Source organism: Natrix helvetica, assembly GCF_964273705.1.
Source record: "Natrix helvetica genome assembly, chromosome: 1".
In the NCBI taxonomy this organism is placed as follows: Eukaryota; Metazoa; Chordata; class Lepidosauria; order Squamata; family Natricidae; genus Natrix; species Natrix helvetica.
In genome coordinates this window covers 54764154-54785921 of record NC_138548.1, presented here as the reverse complement: position 1 = coordinate 54785921, position 21768 = coordinate 54764154, and the positions used below count along the sequence as shown (strand labels likewise).

At 37.4% G+C, this 21768-nt stretch overlaps 1 protein-coding gene across 3 annotated transcripts; it reads right to left on the bottom strand.

Moving 5' to 3' along the window:
* Positions 1-1634: 1634 nt before the first annotated feature.
* TMED8 (transmembrane p24 trafficking protein family member 8) lies at positions 1635-21392 on the bottom strand. Of its 3 annotated transcripts, XM_081939826.1 has the most exons (7): positions 21237-21306; positions 13956-14025; positions 13457-13522; positions 10177-10308; positions 9599-9740; positions 8278-8571; positions 1635-6931 (listed from the first exon to the last, which is right to left on the bottom strand). In XM_081939826.1, exons 2-7 carry the CDS (start codon positions 13959-13961, stop codon positions 6714-6716), a joined length of 858 nt encoding a protein of 285 aa, XP_081795952.1. In that variant the 5' UTR covers positions 13962-14025; positions 21237-21306; the 3' UTR covers positions 1635-6713. The 3 variants fall into 3 exon arrangements, with proteins under 3 accessions (XP_081795952.1, XP_081795950.1, XP_081795951.1); XM_081939824.1 differs by lacking the exon at positions 13457-13522 and having other exon boundaries at positions 10177-10306; positions 21237-21392; XM_081939825.1 differs by lacking the exon at positions 13457-13522 and having other exon boundaries at positions 10177-10382; positions 21237-21386.
* Positions 21393-21768: the final 376 nt, after the last annotated feature.

The following is a 21768-nucleotide window of genomic DNA, read 5'->3' as shown; positions in this document are numbered from 1 at the left end:
ATTCGGTAATTTTATTCAATGGGATTTTAAATTGTGTTTTTTAATTGTGCTCACTCAGTAGTCTACCTCCTCCATGCACATGTATATGTCTTTGTTCTTATGTATGTATGTTTGTCTTTATCTGTATTTTATTTGTTTTGATTGTACGCCGCCCCGAGTCCTTCAGGAGAAGGTTGCGGCTAACAAATAAAATTATTATTATTATTATTATTATTATTATTATTATTATTATTATTATTATTATTATTATTATTATTATTATTATTATTATTATTAAGCTCGTCCCTTTGTAGAGCTCTAGAGGGCCGATCCTCTGCAGAAGGCCTAGAAACTCGAGGCCTGGCTGGGGCCGTGGGGCCTGACTTGTCTTCTTGAGCCTGGGTAGTCGCGGTTTGAGTGACCTCGGATCGCGCTGCCATCGCCCCACTCACGTGCTCAGATGAGAAGAAGAGTTGAAACTGATCTTGAATTGCTGTAGCCTCTAAGCCCCGCGCTGGTGGGAAACGCTCAGCTTGGGCTTCTCTGTGCCGGTGGCTGTTCAGTAAGGCCCGGTGAGTTTGGGCCCGGCCACGTGTTCAAAATGGCCGCCGGCTGAAATTAGTATCTGCTTTCTCTTCAGGCGGCCGCTAAAATGGCGCGCGTGCCGCCGCTTGTCTCCCCAGCCGTTCCGACGGCTTGCCGACCCAGAAAGGGCGATCGCTACTCGAGAGCGATCTTCCGCCGGTCTTCACGCCCGGCAAGAGCCGCTGGCGCTCCGGTCTTGAGCTCGCGCCGCCGCCAAGAGCACCGCCGACCCGGGAGAGGCGGCGCGGCCGAGTTAAGGAGTTTGCCGGTCTTCACGCACGGCAAAAGGCCGCCGGCGCTGCGGCTTGATCAAACGAGTCGTTGGGGGAGAAGCGGAGAGCTGTGAGTGACCCGGCACGCCCGAGGCCCCAGGAATCAGCCGGGGAAAGGGAAAGCCCGGCAGGGAGGAAGAGGAATGAGGAAGCGGGCGCTCCACGCAGCTCTCCCTGCCTTCCTAGGACAGCGATAAGGTGTCCTGTTGGGCACAGCTCCAATTCTTGTATTGATTTCTTTTTAATTTTGTAATATCCAATTAACCAAATAAAGCTCAAATTTATTACTCACAATCACACTGGGAACCAAATAATAAGTCTTTGGACCTTCTTGACTGAGAGGAAACTGGGAGCCAACGGGAGAAGCCGAAGGCTAAGAAGTTTTCTCTCAGTCAAATGGACCAATCAGGCTGTGTTAACCCTTCAGTGACACCTCCCTCCACTCTACTGGAAAACTACCTATTCTCCAAAGCATCTGAAGGCAGGACAAGAAGAAATGGATGGAAACTAATTAAGGAGAGATGCAATCAAGAACTAAGGAGAAATTTCCTGAGAGTTAGAAGTATTAATCAGTGAAGCAACTTGCCTCTAGAAGTTGTGGGTGCTCCAACAGTGGAGATTTTAAAGAAGAAATTGGACAACCATTTGTCTGAAGTGATATAAGGTTTCCTGCTTGAGCAGGGGGGTTGGACTAGAAGACCTCTAAGATCCCTTCCAACTCTGCTATTATGTTGTTCTACTAACCACTGCTGAAGGGAGAGCTATCTGTTGCCTATTTTTCAAGTGTACTTGTAATATATTCTAAACACTGCTGATATATCTACCAGTACAAAAGAGGCAGCCTTTTAGCTGATATATAACACTTGTATAAGGTTTCAAAAACTTTAGTGCTGAATATAATCCACAACCAATCATTTAAATAGGAGAAAAACAAAAGACTTTGCAGAATGATGAAAATCTTTAATGAAATAACTTACAGTCAAAAACCATAGTTCTAAACAATGTAACAAATATCAATCAAATTCTGAAAGAAACAGCAATACAACTAGACAGACTTCGTTTGACCTGTACTAGAATAATCAACCCAATGCCATCACTTGTAAAATGCCTTCTCCATTTAAAAAAAAATATTTGGGAGAGTAAGAGACTGTAAAGCAAATTGTTAAGAAAATTATATAAATAACTTCACTACATAATAAAATATATATATGGTACAAAATAGAATTGAATTTCATCTGAAGGGTATATTTTCATTACAGGCGAATCATTTAAACTACAAACCAGTCTATTTGCTTTATTTCAAAGATTTCATGTTACTGATAAAAGTGCACAGAATAATCCTTTATTCTTGTTCTCAGGGACAATATTGTACATTTGATAAAGCTTAGACCTGCTAAGTATAAGGTTAGTTCCACTAAGCCCATCAAAAAGCAAGTGCTAGAAAGTAATGAGTTATATGTTTATTAATTGAATTAATCAAAATGTTATTGAAGTCTACATATTAAAATATTTTCCTTTGATGCCAAACTATCAGAAATACCCAAGTACTAGCAGAAGGCCTTGCTAATATATTGGTATTAAATTACAATGTAACTACTTTCTGGCATACCATTCCGACATCTTTACAGAGCTCACTTTTAACCATAATTACTTAGAAATAAATCTTATAGAGACTGAGAGACCTGCTCCCAAATTTAGGATTGCATCTATGCATTTCTATACTTATTATTTTGAGACTAAACCATTTTAAAAGGACATATTCCACATTCAAATAATTCTCACTGACTCTTTTAAATCAATATAAACAATTTCACTGTATTAATACTATTCACTATACTGTAAATGCTTTTGATCCACCAATTCCAAAAATCTACTCTTGATTTTGCTTACTCAGCCTTTGTGTGCCCTCTAAAAAAATAGCCCATGTGCAGTACAGTTATTACTAGAAAGGTTATCCCAACCCTACAAGCAAATCAAGAGCAGTTATAAAATGTTTTAAGATCAGACAATGTCTCCCTGATTTCTCAGTAATCAATTTAAGATTCAGATTGCATTAATTTTGGTCTTATGTTATGAAGATTAAGGGATAAAACAAAATGCTTATTTAAAGTCAATGAACTCTCTACTTTGAACTGTTCGCAAAGTGCCTCAAGATGGTTTTCATGCTCTGTATCTATAGAATTCTATTGGATTTACGAAGACGATAAGAGGAATATGTCTTGAAAATAAAGGTCCTCATAGTGCAAGGCTTACAGGAAAATGCTGTACAGGAGGTCTGCTTAGAAACAGGCCCAAATTTTAATTGGATTTAAGTGCACTTGGGGCTGTAGCAATCATTTCATATCAGAGTTATTCGTGAACCAGGATTTTGGCAATTATCTTAGTTTAAATGAGACAAACAAAGCAGTATCAATAATATCTTATCTCCAATCCCATCCAAGATTAGTTTCAATGTCTCAGTTTAGCTTGCTTGTCAGTAGTTAAAGAGGAAATACACCAAATTATATCTAATTAAAACCAATACATGGGCTGAGTACATTAATATGATTAAAGTGTGACTTAAGTGGAAGTAAAATGAATTAAAAATGCTTAATTTATGTATTGGGACCAACTAGATCCTGTTCTCCATTTTAAGTTGTCTTATACTGCATATACTATTATTTATTTGTGCTACTTTATGCTACCTTATGAACATGGCTAACGTCTGTTATTTCCCATACGTTATGGGACAATCATACAATTATTTTATTTTAGTACATTTCTATTACACTTTAACCTCTCAACCTAAAATAATAGCTAATTTATCTCGTGAAATATTTCTATTTTCATCTACAACAATGCATGTAATAATGATGAAAATTTTCTAGAATCAATTTCCGGCAAGGATAACTGCTCACTAAGCATTTTCCACATATTTCATTAGCATGTGGTTATAGAATTTTAGGTCTGCAATCCAAGCAGCACATACAGTTTATAATGTTTCACAGTAGAAAGAGAAACAAACCACAGAAATACTTTGACTTGGCCTGAGATTAGTCAGTCTTTGGATAAAAGGTACAGATACTGTAAAGCTCATGTGCATATGTGGGTATATACAACTCATACATGGAGAAGGAATATTACACACTATACCTGATTCATCAAAAGAGTATAAACTCTAAAATGTGCTCTATCTGGAACTTTAATCCTTCTATTTAAACAGCGTTTCATCATTATTTCACAAATTAATTTTCTTAGTCAAATGAGCAAAGTATACATATGAAGGGCAGTCAATTTTAAACTGATTACAGGTCAGTAAGAACAAATCTGAAAGCCACTGTCTTTAAACATAGAATGGAAAGGAAGGCACGAAGGCTTTTGCTCAGCTAATATCTACTACAGTTTTAACTTGCTCCACATTTCAATCTTTTTCTCTTTTCTAAAAATCCATTCCTCTATTTTCTCCCTTTGCAGGTAGAAATGATACTGTAATTTCAACAGCAATCCACATTAAACCTTTAGACGATGCTGTGGGACTTAAGAACAAATGCAGTTGCTTTGCTCTTGTTACTCAAGAGTTAAAAATAGAGCTCTGTAATTAAAGTCAACACAAATTTGCACATTTAATACATATATATATATCTTTTCTTTGTTTGTATTTCTTCAAGAAAACATTAGCCAAAGCAAACAAATCTGTTTCATTTTCTGAATTTTAAACAAAGCAAACTCTTTGGGTTGAAAAAGAGGACAAACATAGTGAGCTTCATTTTTTCTACAGTGTGGGAGATCTAGAGATAAGCTTTAATTGAAAATGATTTGAACAATAACATGAATTTACAAAGGGGGGAAGGGAGAGAACATTAAATGTTGCTCATGTTTTACAACAAACAATTTAGTGATTCCTCTTATGGGGGGTCCTTCAAGACTGTTTTCAAAAATCAGCAATTCTGAATCAGAAAATCCATTTGTACTATAGTTTTCCTTCTTCCACCAAATGTTCCTTGCATTTATTGTACTTTAAATGCTGTAATTGTTTCTCCAATCTCATCTTAAATAATTAAAATGGGAAGGAGTAGCCATATTTGATTTCCTCTTTAAAGTTAGTAGTTCATATTTATCCATTTCCCATTTCAAATCTGAAAACATTGAGTTTATTTCCCAATTTTTTAAAAAAAAGCCTGAGATAGGAGTCAATTTTATTTCCTCTATGTATGTTTCTCACTAAAAATATGGCAGAAATAGAAAAGCACTAAACTTTAACAAAAACACCTCTTAGGAACATTGCCCAAGATCTACTACTTACAATAAATATTTGGTTTAATCATGCAGAGTTAAGCATACTGGACAAACATCACAAGAAATAGCAGCTTTAAAAAGGCCTGCTCAAATCTGCTCCTGAAATCTTAAGTATATTTATATGTTTTCTGCTATAGAGACAACATGAGCTGTACATATACATTCTATAAAACCTGAGCTATGAAAGATAATATGATTGCCAACTGGTAACTGCAATAGATAGCTCTGCTATATTATGCTTATGCTACATTAAACATTGGCAGTGATTTTGAAATATGAATAAACAACAATGGTGTAAACCAGGGCTGTCAAACTCACAGCCCTCGGGGCGGATGCATCACGTGCTGGTGACGCCCCCGCCTGGTTTAGCGAAGGGGGAAAAAGTCCCGATACATCATATGATGACACAGGCTTGACACCCCTGGTGTAAAAGAAAAGAAATACTTGCTGATTGTTTAAAGACTCAATATTTTATTGGGAGGGGGGCTTTTGTGGACACCACTCTTCCATATCAATTATAAAATCATTGCTGAAAGTAAATACTTGCAAGAGACCAAAGGACTACTTTGTGCCTGCCCATTGTAATATAGTTCGAGATTGCTTTGTGTCATTGGTATCTTGTGTCTATCTGGCTATTGGTATAGTAACCATTAGGTGCTTGTGTAATACATTTAAAATGTGTAAAGTCTTCTTTCTCCTGGAAATGTTTGCTCCTAGGAATCTAGAAGCACTATGGTAAATATAGATAAATTGCTTCCATTTAGTATCTAGATAAATGAAATAGACATTTTCTGCCCTCTGAAATAAACATTTTGTGGCTTGGTTTGGTTTTAAATTATGCTTCACGAACATAATGTTTGAAAGAAACATTTGGAATTTCACCAACTTTTACTATACTTTAATGTTGCAAAATGTTGTCAATAACAACATTTGAACAGCATATTGTGCCCCCAAAACTATGAATTCTGGAACTGGAGAAGCCTTTGTTGATGTCTGCTTCCCAAATAATTCATCAAAAGCAGAACTGGGAGGGTATGCTTTTTTCTTTTAAAGTTATGCTGTTCTCTTATTGAAAGAGAATGATGCAGTTTGGATTCCATCCAGCCAAGCTTTAAACTATATACAAACAACTGAGCAGATGACCATTTATGGGAGGAAGATGAGACAAGACAGCCTGCCAGTGGCCTGAGTAGGCAACATGCATACCATTCTACAAGATCTCCACTACAAAGCATATGGCAGTGTACGACATCACAGTAACAATGTGGTTCTGGCAGAGTTCTATGGTTGTTTTGGCAGCTGATTCCAGTCAGTATTTGTAGCCAGTAGAGTAGAAGGAGATAATATATATACTTCCAAAGAAAAGGCATGTTTTAACTTCAGTTCATGTAAGTGCAATCAAAAGAAAAACAGACATCTTATGTCCTGTGACTTGCTTGCTGTTATTATAATCTCAGCTTTGTATCTGCATACGACAAAGTGGAATTGCTAATGACCATTTCCTCCATTTTGGACAATATGACAAATAGGAAGGGTATATAAACAAAATTTGGCCATCGCAAGATATACACATTAGTCTTGGCAACAAAACTATTTACTTTTTTAGGTGGTATAATAAACATGAAAAAAAAGAATCTTGTTGCGTAGGAGAGAATAAGAATTGTCAAATTTGAGCAAGTAGATGCCCTCCCCTGGATAATCATGGCTGCCTATTTGCACTTCTTGGTGGCTGTCCCTTCGGTAAACTGGCATGATCTCCCCATAACGGTTTCGCAAATAGCTTTTGGCTCCTTTTTCCACATCGCCAACAGGAATAGGACCTGAGAAGGGAAATGCACAACATATACATCATCTATAAAAACCAATAGGAGGCGGCCATAAAGATTCAGGATTGTGGATCTAACTAAAGAAGCTTACACACAGAGAACATCATCACAGGTTTCAAATCATCTGGAGATAAGACCTTTCATACTTATACTGGAACCTGAGAAAGTTCCAGTCATGCCATTTTTTAAAAAAACAAGCGACAACCTAATTCCTAAACTGCTTTATAATTAAAGAATATAAAAGACTTATTGAATCTCTAAATATTGTCATTATTTATATGTATTATTAATTATATGCCTCATTAATTATATGCATTATTTTGCACATTTGCATGATTGATTAAAAAATAAAATGGGAATGATTTTCCTCCCTTTGTCATTTCATCAAATGAGCCTTCTAAGTGGCCCATTTTATTTTATAATAATAAGAGTGATGCTCATCAGTGTAAGAGAGGAAGCAATAACGAACAGCCTGATCTTCACGTTCCATGCACATTGATTTATTCCCATGTTTACATTCCAACTTCTAGCAGGTGAGAGATTTTCTATATTATACTGCAATAGAAGCAAAAAAAAGTGAGACAATTTCTGCAGTGACCCTACATTTATAGAATTCTTCCCTGAGTTGCGGGGGAAAGAACTCTTGCTAGTTTTATGGGAAGGTGTATAATGTTTATTAATTTCAGAGGACTGTGAAGGTGCTTATAGATCCTATGACTGAGGAATGTCATCAGTAGAGTCATAAGGAATCGTATTATTATTTAAATTTGGACACTGCCCAATTCCCAGCGAGTCTAGGCAATTCACAAAATTAAAAAAACCAAAGTAACAATAAAGCTATATAACAATGAAAAAAGTAAAAAGAGGGCAACAATGACAAACATACGCGCATTACACCTTAACCAAAAATCCAGGCGTAGGCCTTTTTGTCATTAACCTGCTTCCTTAGAACAGCACCCTCCTTAAAGTCTGAATGGCCCAAACTCTGATGCTATGTACACTTTAACTTTATTTGCAGAGGTTGACACTCAAGCTACTCAGAGTTGCCAGTGTTTTGGAACCACAACTATGTCCATAAATGAATGGACATATTTATGAATAAATAAACACATATTTTATCATCAGGGTATTTTAAAATTTCCTGCTCAATAATCAATAGCTTGTGGAATAGTTTGAAGACTAATGTCACAGTTCAAGTGAACTCAAAGCAGTTAAGAGGTTGAGTTCTTTAACTCAAATTAAAGAGGTTATGTTTGCTTAAGATACTATTTGGGACATAAAGGTTTTACATATTTATTTATTTTTTAAATGTATACATCATTATTGAAGACATGACATACCTTCAAATTCTTCTTCTTCGTCTTCTTCATCACTTGATTCACTGACCTGAACAGTAATGGCAGTACTAGTAATAGGAGTCCAGTCAAAATAGACTCCAAACCCAATGTCATAATCTTCTGTAGCAAATTCCCAGCAGACGCGCTTCCCATCAGGATGGGTGGGCACCCGGACTGTTAATACCTCACCCCGCTTCACTAGCATTCGGGCATTCTTCTCCTTTGCCATCTTCATTTTAAACTCCCTTATCTTAGAATTTGTCCAAGTAGTGGGAGGAATCAATGGAGGTGGCCGAACTGGAAAAAAGGAGGACTTTCTTAGTTTTTAAAACATACCGTAAATGCTGATAGAATTTTTAACAAGACTGGATATTCTAATTACAAGATTTTCCTTTTTTTTTTTTCTTCAAAAGAAGGAATTTGGTTTTTTAATCCCTCTCTCAGCTGACTGTTTTTCTTCTAAGAATCTTTTTAACTGGCTAAGTCTATTCTTTCAGTGACTCGCCCATATTGCCATACACTGTATAATGATAATTAGACATCTTGGCACAGCAAAGTTTCTAAGGACAAATTGGATGATAAAGGTGTAATAAACAATCACTACAATGTGGGCTATATTAATTTGCCATACTTAAAATTTAAAAAATCCATCGACCATTCACTATGAGATCACTATCATTTTATTCCAAGCATTAAAATTAAGTAATGTAACAGCAAGCTCAACTATTTTGGTCCTGCTTAATTTCAGATTTCTGTGGATGTCTTTTTCTGCCATAATACTCTTTTATAATAGCAATAATTATTTATTACATCTAGATACTGCCCAACCTCCAACAACTCTTGGCAATTACAGATTGAAAATGTTAAACACAAGAAAAAATGCAATGTACAAAAAAGAGTAAAGGCTGAGTGACAAAAAACTACGTTGAAACAAAATTTACTTCTTTATTTATTTATCATTAAAGATGTACACCACACATCTCCCTGAAGGCAAGTCTAAAATAAATAAACCCACATAGTTCACCCTCACCAAATAAGTATAGTGTTAACAGCAACATTTGAAATAATATAACAGCTAAATAAAAAAAATAATCCAATCAAGGGTAGAAATTATATACAACACAAAAAATGGAAAAACTAAAAACTAAATTAAATAGCAAAGAATCAAAATCTTTGTTGCTGCTTTCTTAAATATGAACATTTCAAAACTGACTATAATTCTTAGTATATTCTACCACAAAACAGCTCAAAACTTGTAAATTTCTTCAATAGAACGCTAGTTACTAATCTCTATATAGACATAGTAGTGAAAGCATAATCTTACCTTTCTTCTGTTCGCTTAGAAGATCTGTAGTTTCTAGCTCTGCAGACAGGATGTCTACTGCACCTGTATATTCAGACTGTATCATGATTATATCACCTGGTCCTTGTGGTGCAGAGAATTTTGTCACTTCCAGTATAGCTTCCTATACAGACAAATGTATATAATATACATAAAATACAGTGGTGTTAAGGTACCTTAATTTTTAACAAAAATAGTTTTTTCTCTACATATTTTTATCTGAATCCTTCAACTATCTATTTGCAACTATGTCGTCCTAACTGGGAAAAAAACTTCAGAAGACATTTCAACATAATATTTTTGAAGATTTTTCCCTACTCCACCTTTCTTCAAATCTAGGCAACCCAGAAATGTAATCAATTAAAATATATTGCATCCCAGAAAAAAAAATACAATTCAGTCATCTTATCATCTGTACTACATATGAGTTTATTATCTCAAGACAAACATTTCAAAGCAGACAGCCGCTATAATGAAAAACATCAATAAACATGTTTGGAAACAAAGGATTGTAATGATGGTTTGGCAAATAGAAATAGGCAGAGAGTCAAACCACCTACCTCCTTTTGGTGCTGAAGTTGATCAGTTAGGATCTCCTCCTCTCCAACTACATCTTGTTCCTCTGGACTCCCGTTAGCACCTGCAGGATCCTTTGTAGTATCTGAATTTACAGATGATCCATTCTGCAGCCTCTCAGAGAAAGATAGCACAAGAATGCAGGATGTTTTAAGAACCTGGTATAACAGGTAGGTAAAACGCCAATCAACTGGAAAAATAGAGACTTGTAAGGTGCCTTGGAGTCAAATAGGATTCCTCTGGCTTACATTTTATATCCAGATGATTCTCAGCTAAGCCAAAATTCAAATGAGAAATGCTGTGTTGTGTTCCTTTAGGTAGCTGAAAGAATGTTATGTGCCATCAAGTTAGTGTTAATTCTTAAGTGACCACATAGGTAGATTTTCTCCAGGATGAGTCATTGCTGAACCTTTTCATAAACACTGGATTTGAACTACATCCAGCACTAAGAAACAATTAGCTATCATAAATAATGTATCCATACAAACAAGGCACAACAATTTGACTGCTTAGTTCGAACAACTTACCTATAAAAATCGGTTTTAAAACATTGTAAAGAAAGAAAATATACACTATATGAAAATATATTTTATAGAAAATAGTTCAATTAGTTATAGCAAGAACTTCTTCTCCCTGCCAAATATTCCACAGGTTGATCATTGCATGTGGGCTTAGGGCTTAATGCAAATATTTAAAGTGTCTGATACATTGCCGTATCACTATCTAATTAAGTATCATCTATTCTGATTTAACAAGAGAGAAGCTCTCTAAAGCAGCAGGCAAGGATTTTCTCATGTCTGCTATGAAGATTGTTTTCAAATGGAAATGAAGGAGACTGAAGCTGTGCATACAAAATATGTGATGCATTGACTGTTACTGTAAAGGGGAGGAGTCAAAATGTACTGTTGTTTATGAGAGCAGGTGTTTTATATACATAAGAGACGAACAAAAGGATAAAACCATAGGAATAAGTGGCAGTTCTCTTCTCCATATGAATTCCCTAGTGTAGATATATATCCACCTAGGGTAGACCCTGGGGGATACAGCATAATAACTTGCCAGGAAGAAAATTCTTCTTTCTAGGAAAAAAATGATTACCCTAAGTGAAGCGTAGAAAGTAATATTCTGGAGAGTGGGCTAAGTAGATGGACCTCTTCCACCAAATGGTTTCTTGGTAAATTAATGTTTGTGCAGCTGGCCATTGTCCAATGCATCCATCTTATAAATGGGCGGTTCATAACCAGCAGGGGTCCCGTTTGTGAAAGTGCATGCATTATTTTCTCAAAAATTCAAAATAATTCTACTATAGCCCAAAAAGTACAGGTGCCGTTGCTGTAAAGTTTCTATGCATAGATACATAATGCACTCACAAATAGAAAAAATACAGTGACTGCCTCAGAAGGAAGTATTTATATTACATATTTGTCCTCGACTTACAACCATAATTGGGACTGGAATCTCAGTCGTTGAGTGGTCATTAAGCAAGACACTCATGTGACTGCTTCACTTAACAACCGCAGTCCCAGCACTTCCAATTGGGGTTATTAAGCGATTCCCAGTTGTTAAGCAGGCTGAACAAAACAGCTGCCTGCTGAAGGATTTCAACTCCACACGGAGCTGAAATGTCAGTACCCAGCAGGCACCCCTTTTGCTCTCAAACATAGTTGCATCCTTCACAACTTCAGCAGCCCTCCATTACAGAGGGAAAATCCTTCATGGGAAATCTTCAGGATTTCAACTCCAGTTTGCAGCCCACCAAAAGATTTCCCCTCTGTGCATGGAGGAAACCTGAAGTGGGCTACAGCAACATTTGAGAGAAAAACATCAGCTGTGTCTCAAATATTTCAACTCCTCTCTCTGTCCTTTGCAATTTTCCCTACTGGCTTTGCCATTGACTGGGGAAACCAGCAGAGAAGGTTGCAGATGGCAATTATATAACTCGGACGGATGGACAGACAGACGGACTTGGCAACCTGTTATTAATGTGAGCTGGTTGCCAAGCATCTGAAATGTGGTCATGTGACTGCATGGTTAGAAGGGCAACATTTTATGATGCCTGAAGTGCTTTAAATGCCTTAATGCACCATTTCTGAGGCCGCCATAACCGAATGGTGAAAGAAGGAATCAAATTCCAGTCGCAAGGTAAGATAGCAAAATAAACAATGAGAGTTAAACTCAACCAAATCTGTATGTTATTTTCTATTAACCAAATTGGCCTACAATATTATTTATTTTCATCTTAAATACTATATTTCCAACTGTGGAACTAGTACAAAATGAATTTATTTTATTAAATGGCATACTTTTCTTTGAATGATATGGACATGCAATGTTCTCTATATTTGGCAGCATTGAGAAAAATAAACAAAAGTAATTGAAAAGAAAGAATACCATGAAAATATTAGAATGAAGTCTTCTGTGTAAGGTTACATGGTTACTACTTGTTTGACATTTTAACATGGTTAAAAACCTATTTACTTGTTAATTGGAAAGGATTAATGTAAATGATATTGTAAATTATGATGGTTATTGCATAGAGATATTTGTACCCAGATGACACAGTTTAAGAAAAAATGGAATGTTCATATTTTTTTTTTTAAAAAACTATACATATAAAAGGAAAGGATGACTAATATTCCTTTATTCTTTTTTTGCTATTCCTAATTTTTAGATTGTTCTTTGTTTTTAAATGTTTAAATACTTTATTCATATCCCAGAATTGCTGGGAGTCAGGTGGCATATACACTCGATAAATAATTATTGTTTAATATAAAGTAAAACTAAGGAGACTATTACCTAGTCCTTACGTGTTTAGTATTCCCTACAAAACATTTCAGTGGTAACCTGTTGCTCCTTTATCTCTATATGATTTTATGCATGTATCATATTATGTCTGAAATCAGGAACTGATTAAAGCTTCATCACTATTATCCCTCTCTATATTCCATGATTTTCTGCAGAATCACATCCCTATTTTTAAAGAACTATTTTAGGATCTATCACGTTGTTTTGCGTAGTATTAATTTTACAAGAATACTATAAAACTGTTCTTAGTCCTAGGAACATATTAATGCTAATTCTACTGGTTGTTTTAGTAAGATTATTAGATTTTAATAGATTTTATTGGAACTAATCATGTGTAATGAGTTAATGAGTAGTGGTTAAGATGCTGAACTAAGACAGAGGAGACCTATGACCAAGTCTACCTTCTGTCATGAAAGCTTCCTGGATGAATTTGGGCAATTACTCTCTCAGCTCACCTACCTCACAGGGTGCTTGTTGTGGGGATGAAATTGGAGGCAGGAATGCTATGATGGCTGCCTTGAACTCCTGGAGGAAAGATGGAATATAAATCTAACAATAAATACAGCTAACAAATAAAATGTTCACAAACATTTTTGCTGTGATTGTTTTCATTTTTATATATTTAATTCCCCCTTACAGCTAACACTAATATCAAGCATACAGTTAAGGTTTGGATCATAAATAAAACACCAAACAAATTTAAAGGTAAAAACATTGCTATTTCTTATCCATATGCCTTAATTATCAATACCGGTTAACAGGAAATATACATGAAGACCCTCTCTAGTGAGCATTCCAAAGGTATTGCTACTCATCATAGCCAGTGGGAGAAGATGACTTGTCTTGGGAGTACGGAATAGTCCTTTGGATTCTATCCAGCGGCATGTTAGCAAGTAAAAATAAAAACAAAAATCAACCCAAATTATTTATATCAAGAGACTCACAGGTATTATCTTACCTGCATGGCAATAGATCCTTTTCTGAAACAGTAGCTTCTTGGACTGATTTTTGAGTGGAATCTTCATTTTCTAGAAGAGAACAAAGATAATTGTAATAGTTAATGCTGTATCAGCCAGCAGAGTCATGCTATCTACTGCTTTTGGGTAGGGTTGCTATTTCCAAAAGAAATATGAGACAAGCCAATATATTTACTCTTAATATAACATTCATGAATGGAAGAGGTTTCTATTCCAAACAGTATACCTGGCCCCAGGAATTTAGTCCTAAACAATGCTAGACAATTATGTTTATAATCAGATTCACAAAGATTAACCTACAAAAGGCATCAAAAAGGATGGATCGACTATATTACATTACTGGGATTAGTTAACAATATGTTTGTATTTGTGATATAAGATTTAAGACCTATAAGAACCATGTCTTATAGTTTATCATTAGCATTTTATGACAATTTCATCATTCTAGCAGAATATTGTGATTTGGTCTGGAATGGTACAGTATCTATAAATGATAAATTATCTTAGAAATACTATATATTTGCTTACTTAAGATGACAGAACTGAAAGCCTCTAAGTGAAAATAACCAACAGGCCTACAATTAACAATTGGAATCATGATGTTCTTCTAAATGAAATCCAGATATTTTTTTAAAAATCCCCTTTTTCCCTTATAGGTGGTATGTGTCTTCTTAATTTCACATCCTCCACCAGAAGTCTGGGAGTTTGAGGGTGCTGCACAATATTGTAACTGTTCCTAGGACTGATCTCTTCTGGACAGAGTTCTGATATTGTTCCTGCAATGTCTTGGGGCCACCATCCCAGCTTAGAAGTAATAATCCTGACTGCTCCTACCACCAACAGGACCATTCTTTATTTTCCACATATTTCCTAGTTCCTCCTTCAGGACCTGGTACCTCTCCAGCTTGTTATACCCCTTTTCTTGATGTTGTGGTCACTTGGCACTGCTATATTTACCACTACTGTTGTCTTCTGGTTCTTATCTACCACCATGATGTCTGATTGATTAGCCAGTACCTGCCTGTTTGTCTGGATCTGGAAGTCCCACAAGATAATCCCTGAAAGTCTAGTCCATACACTATTCAGAAGTTCCTGTACACAATACCTGGTTATGCCATTCAGTGTATGCTTCTCCTGCTTGCATTTTACACCCTGCAACTACGTGTTGGACTGTCTCTCTTCATAGTCTGCTCTCAGGTCCTGACTAATGTGGTAGACCCCTGTGTCTATGAATTTAGTGTTTAGTGACTGTTATGCTGCAATGATCAATACCTCAGTGCTGTCTCTTAGTGTCTTTCCACTGGAAGGATTTCCTAATATCTGCTACCTCAGCTATCTGTTGATGGTACATCTCATCTGTCGTCCTCTACTTCATCTTCCTCCCATGTCTGCTGCTGCCTCAGGAATTTTCTAAGCAGCTCATCTTTGGGTGTCATCTTTCCAGCTGATGTACAGCTTGGGTGGACTTGGGGTTGACTATATAGTCACAAAACAAATGCATATAACCTAAGCACGTTGGTAGCAATAATTTGGTTCAGGTTATTATATTTTCTTGCTTAGAAAGCCCATATCTAAGACCCCACCCACCCACTTTACGGGCGGTTTCTGTTGCTCCCCTCTAGGAGAAGGTTTCAAAGTATTTCTAGCAGGACTACCCAATTCTGTAACAGCTTTGTTCCCTATGCCATCTGTCTGGTAAACTTGCAACATTCGTTTTTCTAGTGTATTTTGGAGGTGGTGACCTTTGAGAGCTGTATGCAACGAAATTTCATTTAATGTATGCCGATCAGCGTCGAGCTCAATAGCCGCCTGGTACCAGTTGGTTAACACGTGAGGGACACACTGACTTCTTCTCAAGAGGTCCAAGCTCCAGACCTAATCCAGCATTAACAACTCCACTTGTGTGGTTGATAACTGGGTTTATTAAGCTGGACTCAGGCACACAAATGAGTTCCAAAAAGCAATAAGCACAAACAAGCAATCCAGAAGTCAAGTCAGCACTGGGAGCATCCGTCTCCCAGCATGTTATGTCAGTAAGCCACGCCCTCTGTTGGCACAGGCCTCGTCCAGAAGACATCTGTGTCTCGGATCGGCTGCTTGGATCCCCACCCAGCTGCTTCGCAAGGCCTCACAATTGATCATTGGGCCTACGCCTTCGCCTCGTCACAGGTGATTGTCAGGGATTCCTGTTGCCTCATGCTACCACGCTTCCCCACTACGCAACTGATTGATGCTCCAACAGCGGTTATCCGGCATGCCACTGCAGCCATTGGCTTCACAAACTCCCAAATACCAGGAGTTATTTCCCCCCTCCTCCGGGTAAGGCAAACCCTGAGAGAAACCCGGGTTTTGACACATTGCTTGTATTTTTTTTCATAGTCATGTATTTCATTTCAGCTCTTTGGATGACTGGGAAAACTTCTAAGATATTTGAGTGAACTTAATCAGGAAATGAAGTAAAGTTGATTTTAGTTTCGATTATTAATATAAGCCCAATGGGCTAAATTAGATTAATTTTGGATTGTGGAACATTGTTAGATTCATTTTTTCCTAGAATAGGAGGTTAGTATCCCCTTGTAAGATACTGATCCCTTTTTTTCAGAGCCCATACATTCTGTGAGCAAATCTTGAGCCCATGCAAATCAATATGAATGAAAAGTTCCACTTCAAACCATTATTTAATATTTTGCCTTCCTCTAAAACTCTTTAGATAAAATGTGAAAATGCAGTTCTTTTAGAAATGGCTGGTTTAATTGTGTCTCATACAAAGGAATGAATGAAATAATTGGTGCACGAGATATTGATATATGAATAGATTAATAGAATAGAATATAACAATAACTGTATTGTCACTTTGAATGTATACTAATCGTTAAATGAATTTCATTGTATACAGCTCTCCAAGGGTCACCACCTCCAAAATACACTACATAAACATTACAAAATAAATACAAAATTATGCATATACCCACATACGTATATTATATGACACAGAGAAACAACAGTTTCATTCAGATATATACATGTACATGGTGAGAAAAATGAAGTTTACCAGACGGATGGCATAGGGAACAAAGCTGTTACAGAATTGGATAGTCCTGCTCAAAATACTTCAAGCATATAATTCAAGAGTATATTATCTTCTGAGAATTTTACTTTTTGATGCAGCTTATAATATAATATATATATATCCAAATATATAGATCCGAATGGCCCATCTGAGACTTCTAGGCAACGTCTGCCCTGACAGAGGGTGTGGCTCGCCTACACAACTGTGGATGCTGCCAGTGCTGACTTTACTTCTGGATTGCATCTGTCTTGTGCTTATTGCTTTTTGGAACTCATTTGTGTGCCTTAGTCCAGGTTAATAAACCCAGTTATCAACCGCCTGAGTAGAGTTGTTAATGCTGGATTAGGTCTGGAGTTCACCCTCTTGAGACACTGTGGTTTAATTCTTATGAACATCAAAATTCAAAGATTTGCCCAGAAATTATTTCATTGGAAGTTTTGTAATATAGCATTCAGTTTAATATAATTTGCATGTTGAAAAAGTTGTTGGTATTAAAAACTAAAAGTATTTTAGCAGGACTGAATAGCTACATGCACAAATATATTGAGTTATTTTGTCAGAAAATAAAAAGGGAAAATGTGACATTGTTGTCCCCAAAACTGGGCTCTTGCTTGGTATCGAAGCAGATAAGTCACCAGAGCAGATAAGGTGTGATACAGAATTATAGTTTTATTTTGGTACCAAGATATAAGGACACTGGTTTGAAAAGCTAACCAAGGGCCAAGATTGGAATCTAACAGCAGTTTTTATAGTCAAGAGACGGTCACATTCAACCCTTTGCCCTTCCCCTAATAATGCATGCATAACAGATAATATTGATTGGTTATTTGGATTTCACCACCCCCCTAAACCCTTACGCTTGTTATGTTAAATATCTAAATGTCATGTCACCTGTTTTTTATCCCAGGTCACGGGTATCTTGCAAAGTGTGTCAGTTATGTGGGTTTGGGGGCTTTTCTTATAAGCGAGCTATTTTTGCTCCTAATATCCTGGCTAGTGGTTTTAAGGTGCTAACTTCTGTCTTGCTGTTAATGTGCAGCCTCCACCTCCACCCCTTCCTATTGCAGAGCAGAATAAAAGAACAAATAGTTTTATCTGAGGCAGTTCCCCCACGACCCCCCTCCTTTTGCAGAGAAAAGTAAAAGCAATTTAAAACTTTTGTGTGAGGCAGCAACCTCCTTCCCCACCTCCCTCTGCAGTGAGAGGCAGGAAGAAGCAAAGCTTTAGTTGTCAAGGCAAAAAAATGAAGACAAGAGAATTTTTTTATCAGAATTCATATTCCTCACTCTCATGTCCATTACATCCACACCTGGGTCCTATATCCTCTGATCCCTAGGGCCTCATCTATGCATACATTCCATCATATGATCCTTCAACAACATGCTTATTATGCTGATTAATTATCTTGCTTATTTATTTTTATGCAAAGTTAGGGAACATTTTCCCCAGAAATATATAATCTATTCTAGTGTATTGGTCCAACTACTGTATAGATAACTTTTGTCTCCCTCTGTCAAAGAGGAGGGAGGGATAGGATTTATCTGCATGGAAAAAAGTCAAACTGGGCATTAATACATTTCCGGGGGAGTTAGAGTGTTTGATTATGGCACTCAATTTGTAGGGCAAACACTATCCATGTCAATAATTTTCTTTCCAGATAGGAGCCATTGATCCACACTTGAACCTACTCAAAATGCCAACTCATGGTTTAATATGTCTTCCAAATCCCCCAAATTGGGCTTTGTACAAACTATGGTTCGGCAACGAGAAAACATATCATGCAAAAATACCCTACATCAACATGTTCTCCAAATGTACAGAGACTGCAGCTTCTATAATTCTTAGTCAACTTGTCTCCTGCTTGGGTATTCTGAGACATATTTCAAAATCTAAAACTTTTGCAAGATTAATAAGATTAGATTTATTACTATTCAACACTCTATTCATTTCTAATATTTTCATTTTGCAATATCTTTTGTATATAGATAGAGGTTTGACAAAACTAAGCTAGCACCATAAATATTGGATATTCTCATAAGAACATCAACATTTATACAGCACCTCAAATGAGGTTCAAAGTATATATATATATGTGTGTGTGTATGTGTGTATATAGGCTGTATACTAAACTCTGTGTATGTGTGTGTGTGTAATATATATATGCATGCATCAAAAGGTACAATTCTCAGAAGATAATATACTGTTGAATTATATACCTAGTACATGGAATTTAACAACAGGACAGTGTAAATGGATTCTTCGTGCCCTTGTTACAGTTAAAAGACTGATATGGCAGGACTGGAAATATTTACTCCATTTACTCATTGGATGGAAGATTTGATTGCACTTGCTACTTAGGAGCAAATGGCCTATAGATAAAATCTTTGCATGAACAAATATAATGAAATATGAGACTCATTTATGCAAAATAAAGTAGGTAAAACATAACAGTTCTATAAGTGTATTAGAAATGGACACACATACATGCCTAGTGTTTATATTAAATAATTATGTAATCTGTTTATTGTAACAGCAAATTATCCTTTATTTTTTGTTGTAATTTTTCATCATTATTATGCATTTGTTGTGCATTTTTAAAAAGTATGTATGTATTTTTGTGTATCTTCTTTTTTATCTTATTTTAAAAGCAATAACATTATTTTAAATAATGTTACAATCTGCACTAAAATAATTTAAATGATTAGAAATTATCCACAAATTGGTTATCCTTTTCATATCCTTAAATGAAAAGCTAATACAATGGCTTCCTATATCTGCCTAATTTGTTCATGGTAGTAGAGCAATAATCTCTTGAAGCTGATTTTAATGCCATGAAAGACAGAAACTGCTATGTATTAGTAAGCGAAGTGCGCTCAGCGAACCAGTAGTAACGCCGGTAGGAACCCACCACTGTTGCACTGTCAAAAAGGTTTAGAGACTACTGCTTTGGAAAATCACATATAAAACCTCAGGCCAGACACTAATTTCATGTTTCTTCAATCCTCAAATTAGTGAAAACAGTACTTAACTGTCATATTGTGACTACATAGGGAAAAAAGCAATAGCTTCTGGTATATAAAACAAGAAAGCAAATAACTAATAGTTTTATCTCTATTACATGATGCAACAGTTGCGCCAAGCTACATTAGCCTAATTATAAAACAGTTAGTAATGTTAGGGGAAAACATAAAAAATGCACAAGGGAGAATTCTCCCACAAACAAAATTATCAATGTTACAATATAAGAAAAATGTCAGTCATATTATTATTCGGCTAATAAATACAACATGGTACATGATGATATTCTCCCCCAAATGTGTTCATTGGTGGGTATGGTTTTGCTCTTTGCTGACTCCTATTTTCTGACATTGACCTTATCATTACAATGCAAATTTATCTTTGGTTCAACATTAGGCTACCAAAATGCAAGAATACAGAAGAAGCACCAATCCTTCCATTAAAATATAGACACAACATGTCCAAGGATACTTCAATGGTGCTCTTATATTTCATCAATCAAATACAAGAAGCATCTCTAATAAATCAACTCTCCCACATGCATACAGCTTCTCTGTAGAGATTAACACAGAGCAGGATGACAATTATGCGGGCCTGGAAGTAAAAGATTCTCCAGGTGACGAAGTTTCCAGGGAAACACCTGCTCCATCCTAACTAAAGGCATTATTCTAATAAGGGTTATTTACGTCCGTGGCCTATTACAATGTGCTGCTAAACATTGCATGAAAGGGGCACATTCAAACTGGGTGGGCAGGGAAAAGGAGGAAAGGGCAATTCTCTCTCTCCCTCCCTCCCACTCCCCTTTTTTCTCTCCCTCCCTCCCCCTTTCCCCTTTCCCCTCTCCCTCCCCACCCCCCCTTAGGGATCTCAGTCCCTAAGGCCACATTTACTTTCCCTCAGAGAAGGCAAGGGGTCAGCCAAACATGGGAAACCGAGGACGGTTGGCTGCATTTCACGTGGCCCTGCTGCCGGGAAGGTGTGACCTGTTGAATTCCTGCCTTGCAGGGTCGCAAGGACGAAACTGAGTGGCGAAGAAACCCCTTCCTCAAACAACTCGCGTCTTTCGAGCCCACCCTGACCTTCCGCCTGCGGGATCCTCAACGGGGGAGCTCAAGGCCCGACAGTCACAGCGGTTTCCCCCTCCACTCCTTTCTAACAGCCGTCCCGAAAGTACCTGGTGGAGGTGGGAGCAGCGAAGCCGCCACACGCTTCTCCTGATCTTCGGCCCCGCTAGGGCAGCAACGGTCCCCGCTGCCTCCGCTTTCCCGGCCTCCGAGCGCGGAGGCTTTCAACCGGGTATCCTCGGGAGCGGCCGCTTCGCCCGACATCGGAAAGCGAGACAAAGAAGCCCCCGAAGTCAAAGCGGGGAGAGGCGAACCAATCCGGAAACAGCCGGGAAAAGCCGAGCGCCCTGCTTCCTCTGACAGCGGCCACTCCTCAGGCCTCCCACCCTACGGAGTTCCCGCCTAAATCCGGCCGCGAACGAGAGCGGTCTTCGTCAGGCTGCGACGGAGCGTTTCCCGATGACAGAGAGCGAAACGAGGAAAGGGAAAACGGCGGCCCTTCCCGGAAGAGCAGGTCGCCATGGAGACCGCTCTCCAGGAAGGACGCGTTGCCATGGCACCGGGAGAGTTTCCCCTCCTCCTCCATTGCTCCCCCTGCGGTCGTCGGAGCGATGGACAGTAGCTCGACTTTGCGGATGTATG

Bases quoted from the DNA above. Each gene is read 5' to 3' on its own strand.
- TMED8 (XM_081939824.1), bottom strand. From the start codon at position 21,390: ATGTCGGGCGAAGCGGCCGCTCCCGAGGATACCCGGTTGAAAGCCTCC. The intron at 8,572-9,598 runs GTAAGATTATGC...CCTTTTTTCCAG, and splicing joins TCTAAGCGAACAGAAGAAAG to TTCGGCCACCTCCATTGATT. The intron at 6,932-8,277 runs GTATGTCATGTC...TTCCCTTCTCAG, and splicing joins CGAAGAAGAAGAATTTGAAG to GTCCTATTCCTGTTGGCGAT.